This window comes from Cebus imitator, unplaced genomic scaffold (genome assembly GCF_001604975.1).
Source record: "Cebus imitator isolate Cc_AM_T3 unplaced genomic scaffold, Cebus_imitator-1.0 Scaffold217, whole genome shotgun sequence".
Taxonomy (NCBI): domain Eukaryota; kingdom Metazoa; phylum Chordata; class Mammalia; order Primates; family Cebidae; genus Cebus; species Cebus imitator.
The window spans coordinates 3,035,511-3,040,554 of record NW_016107532.1 but is presented as its reverse complement, the minus strand read 5'-3'; the positions used below and the strand labels follow the sequence as shown (position 1 = coordinate 3,040,554).

At 54.4% G+C, this 5,044-nt stretch overlaps 1 protein-coding gene and 1 long non-coding RNA gene across 3 annotated transcripts in view; one reads left to right on the top strand and one right to left on the bottom strand.

Moving 5' to 3' along the window:
* Positions 1-2,796, top strand: part of HEXIM2 (HEXIM P-TEFb complex subunit 2) — a 9,900-nt gene extending 7,104 nt beyond the window's left edge. For both annotated transcript variants that reach the window (XM_017549383.2, XM_017549381.2), the window contains exon 3: positions 1,773-2,796. In XM_017549383.2, coding sequence (XP_017404872.1) covers positions 1,773-2,567 — 795 coding nt within the window. In that variant the 3' untranslated portion in view covers positions 2,568-2,796. The remainder of the gene's footprint in view (positions 1-1,772) is intronic.
* On the bottom strand, positions 1,561-4,831 carry LOC119474202. The gene is made up of 2 exons (XR_005203490.1): positions 3,966-4,831; positions 1,561-3,040 (listed from the first exon to the last, which is right to left on the bottom strand). It is a non-coding gene; the product is annotated as an uncharacterized LOC119474202 (long non-coding RNA).
* Between the last annotated feature and the right edge of the window lie 213 nt (positions 4,832-5,044).

Sequence of the window (5,044 nt, the reverse complement as noted above, 5' to 3'; positions counted from 1 at the left end):
AAAAAAAAAAAAAAAAACACTCACGCACAGTGACTCCTGCCTATAATCCTAGCACTTTGGGAGGCTGAAGCGAGCAGATTACTTGAGGTCAGGAGTTCCAGACCATCTTGGCCAACATGATGAAAGCTCATCTCTACTAACATACAAAGCAAAAAATTAGCTGGGTGTGGTGGTGTGCTCCTGTAGTCCCAGCTACTGGGGAGGCTGAGGCAGAAGAATTGCTTGAACCCAGGAGGCGGAGGTTGCAGTGAGCCGAGGTGGCGCTGCTGCACTCCTGGGTGCAGAGCAAGACTCTGTCTCACACACACACAAAACAAGAAAAAAGTCAGCCATGCAAACAGCTGGAAGCAGGATCAGCAACATAATTTGTGGGGCCCAGTGCAAAAGGGCATCTTGTTCAAAAATTATTAAAAGGTTAAAGACAGTGGCCAGGTGTGGTGGCATGTGCCTGTAGATCTAGTTACTTGGGAGGCTAAAGCAGAAGGATTGCTTGAGCCCAGGAGTTTGAGGCTACCTACAGTGAGTTATTGTACCACTGCATTTCTGCCTGGGCAATAGAGTGAGACCCTGTCTCTAAAAGTAAGTTGTGTTTTGTTTGTTTTCTTTTGTTTTGACATGGAGTCCAGCCTGGCCAACATAGTGAAACCCCATTTCTACTAAAAATACAAAAATAAGCGGGGCGTGGTGGCACATGCTTGTAATCCCAGCTACTCAGGAGGCTGAGGCTGGAGAATTCGGGAGGAGGAGGTTACAGTGAGCCAAGTTTGCACCATAGCACTCCGGCCTGGTGCAGAGTGAGACTCCATCTCAAAAAATAAAATAAAAAAATAAATATTTGTTTTTGTTTTGTTTTTTTGAGATGGAGTTTTGTTCTTGTTGCCCAGGCTGGAGTGCAATGGCGTAATCTTGGCTCACCGAAACCTCTGCCTTCCGGGTTCAAGGGATTCTCTTGCCTCAGCCTCCCAAGTAGCTGGGATTACAGGCCTGCCCCACTACACCCAGCTGATTTTTTTGTATTTTTAGTAGAGACAGGGTTTCTCCATGTTGGTCAGGCTGGTCTTGAACTCGCAATGTCAGGTGATCCACCCGCCTCGGCCACCCAAAGTGCTGGGATTATAGGTGTGAGCCACTGTGCCTGGCTTTTTTTTTTTTTTTTTTTTTTTAAGATTGTAATTGACTCCGACATTCATAACTCCCCAAATGAAGTCTAACGGAAGCAATGTATAGCAATCCTCTGGCATTGTTTTTTTTTTTTTTTTTTTTTTTAAACAAAAAGTTTAAGACAAGGACAGCATGAAGCCAGGTGCAGGGCCTCTGTGGGACTGCACAGGTCACCTGCTCATGAAGCCAGCTCTGTTTGAAAGTTAGGTTTTCTGAGAGGAGGGAAGAGCAGGTGCCATTTGGGCTTCTGATCAAGCACATGCATCAAGATCCATCTTCTATCCCAGTTTTCTCCTTCCCCTACTTTACTCATTTGGATAGTATTTATGGAACTCCTACTCAGTGCCAGGTATTATTCTAGGCATTGAAATTACAGACTGAAACCCACAGGCAAAATTTCTGCTGTCACCATGAGTTTACTTGGGGAAGGCTGGGGGACAGACAGTAGACAGGTAACTTTGTAAACAAATGGTTGCAAAAGGGTGAGGGGCTAAGAGTGACCAAGTTAACTGAGTGTGGGAAGGTTGGCTTCACGCTGGGTAGAGAGGGAAGGGTTCCATCTCCAGGGACAGGCTGTCTGATCCATCCTTCTTCCTCCTCTCTCTCTTTAGACCTCTGGTGCCCCAGGGAGTCCCCAAACACCCCCTGAGCCTCATGACTCTGGTGGTTCCCTGCCCCTGACACCCCGGGTAGAGAGCCACTCAGAGGATGAAGATCTTGCTGGGGCTGTTGGAGGCCTGGGCTGGAACAGTAGGAGTCCCTGGACCCGGAGCTCAGAGGGCTGCTCAGCAGAGGCCGTACTGGCCCGGAAGAAACACCGTCGGCGGCCGTCGAAGCGCAGACGGCACTGGCGGCCCTACCTGGAGCTGAGCTGGGCTGAGAAACAACAGCGGGATGAGAGGCAGAGCCAGAGGGCGTCCCGGGTCCGAGAACAGATGTTCGCCAAAGGCCAGCCCGTGGCCCCCTACAACACCACCCAGTTCCTGATGAATGACCGAGATCCAGAAGAGCCCAACTTGGATGTGCCCCCTGGGGTCTCCCACCCAGGTTCCAGTGGGGAGAGTGAGGCTGGGGACAGTGACGGGCGGGGCCGAGCGCACGGTGAGTTCCAGCAGAGGGACTTCTCTGAGGCTTACGAGCGCTTCCGCACCGAGAGCCTGCATGGCCGCAGCAAGCAAGAGCTGGTGCGAGACTACCTGGAGCTGGAGAAGCGGCTGTCGCAGGCCGAGGAGGAGACCAGGAGGCTGCAGCAGCTGCAGGCATGCACAGGCCAGCAGTCCTGCCGCCAGGTGGAGGAGCTGGCCGCTGAGGTCGAGAGGCTCCGGACCGAGAACCAGAGGCTTCGGCAGGAGAACCAGATGTGGAACCGAGAGGGCTGCTGCTGTGACGAGGAGCCGGGTACTTAGGGGTGCCCTCAAGCCTGGTGGACACAAGGAGAAGGTCTTATTTCATGCACACTCAGGTCAGCTGGGTCTCAAGGAGGCAGGTGGCAGATGAAAACCACCCTCAACACCCTGTGCCCCCTGAGAACAGCTAAATCGATTCAGACTCCCACCTCACCATTTTCACAGTTGGTTCTTCCATGTCAGCTTACTTTTACAGAGAAATTAAATGGTCTTGGTGGGACCAAATGGCGAGTGTCTAGGATTGATTTCACTTGGGCTGTTCTGAGAAACAAAACATTTGCCCCATAGAGGTCTGAGTGGAGCCCCAGTCCCCACTGCCCCAAGCCTGGCGTGCCAAGGTCTCCAGGTTACCTGAATCCTGCTCTGTGGGTGTTGGAGCAATCAGGCTGCATGGAAGGTTTTCTAGGTGGGAGGGAGCTCAGTCAGGAGCCCCCAGTTTCAGCCAGATCACTGTGAGGAGCTGCGAGCTTTCCCTGGAGGAGAGAGAGCGGGGGCTTTTGGAGAAGGGCCAGGCCCAGGGGTTCCTTGAGAGTTTGCTTCTGAGCTCCCTGTATTCTCCTCCTCGAAGTTTAAACGCTGGACTGGGCGGGATCTGGGTGCCTTGTGTCTCTTTGTTCTTGACACCCCCAAACCCCGACCCCTCTCTGCAGGGGGTTGGGCCTGAGGTTAGTCATCACATGTTTGTGTTTGTCTCCTTACCTCCTGAGGGTACTAAGGGAGATGCTCTCCTGGTAGAAAATAAAGTCAAGAGGCAGAGGGGGGCAGCGCATGGATCCCCTTATAGCAGAGCAGCCTGGCTCTCTTGGTGCCTGCCATGCATCTGTGCGTCCTGCTCCTCTCCGCCTCACCACGTGGGTGTGAATTCCCTGTGAAGTGTGTGAGGCCCTAGCCTGTCTGTACATCAGAGAGAGCTGGGTCAGCCTGAGTAACACAGATACCACCAGCCAGCCTCTGGCTCTGAGAATGAGCTCACCCACCCCTTCACACTCAGGCCCACCCTTCCCCAGACACCCTGTCTCTTCCATCCCCTCCTGGTACCCTTGCAGGCCGGCGTTGGGTGTCAGGCAGCAATGAACAGGGATAACCAGTGGTGGTGGAGGAAATTAGTCAACTCACCAGTGAGCTAGTGCTGGCTCTGCCACCAGGCAAGGGGAGGGGCAGAGGCCTGGCTGCCCAGCCTAGCTTCCCTTCCAGGCCCTCATCTCGACAGGCCGCATTGGGCAAGACAAGACTCGGCCCAAGGATGGAAATGTTGATGAAATCCTGTGTGTTGCCAGGACAACTTTCGTTTCTGCCCTGCCACACCCAGGCCTGGCCGGAGCCTTCTACAATGAAACACAGAACAGATTCTAGGAATGCATGGGTTTCAAGAGAAAGCAAAATCCCATCCTGGGGTACCTGCCCCCTAGAAGCCTGGATCCTCTGACAGCTCAGTCAGGAAGGGCAGCAGGAATCATCATCCCCACTTTGCAGATGGGAAACCAGAGGCTTAGCGAGGAAGTGGCTTTTTGGATTCCAGAAGAGCCTTTGGAGGCCTGCCTGCCCCTGTGAGGTGCAGTGGGGTGCTAGCCTGGGACCCAGAGGCCCCTTGGCCTTTGCTGGCAGCCTCCCAGGTGCATTCCTAAGCATGGAGCCCGAGGGAGAGAGGAGGCCCAGGACAAAGGTGGACAAAGGTTGTTTAACCGGAGGTGCCTCGTGTGTGTGTGTGTGTGTGTGTGTGTGTGTGTGTGTGTGTGTGTCTAGGAGGTAAGAGTAGACTCCAGAGGGCTGCTGGAATGTAGGGGGAGGGGTGTGGGTGAGGGTGCTGGGGGCGCATTGCCAGTAGGGCAGGTCAAGAGTTTGGCCCTTCTTGGCCCAGAAGCTGAGGAGTCTGGAGGCAGGAAAGCTGCCAGCTGCTTCCCCAACATCCCCCTTACACATAAAAGGCTGAAGGGTGCAAATAGAGCAGCACCTCGGTGGGTTAATTTTCCCCCAGGCTGTAGGTCGGGTGGGGCAAGAAGAGAACAAAGGAGAAGATGTGAGCCGGGAGTGTGGGAGGGCCTGAACCCAAATGGGAGGGGTGCATGAAGAGGGTCCCTATCTGCACCTCCCACCCAACCCGCCTGGCTCCCTGACTCCTGGGTAAGGGGTGTGCAGGGAGGAGATCGTCCTGGGGCCAGAGCTGGGGGTCAGCACTGGAGAGAATGGGCTCAGCTGTGGGTGGGAGCCAGGCCTGGGTCCCTCAGTGCCCCGCCCCTTTTGCTTCCAGTTGTTCCCACACCTGCTGCTTGGTCTTGAAGCCTGGGCCTCTACTCCGCCCACTGCAATGGTGGAGGCTCCAGTTTACAAGACACCCCCACCCCCACATCACATGCCCTTAGCTAGGGAAGTTGGGCCTCGACATAGCCTCCCTGGGCCTTTCCAGAGCTGCCCTCATGCCCTGTGCTTTCTGGGTCCCTCTTAGTCTCCTGAGCCAGGGGAGGGAAGTGCAGAGAACA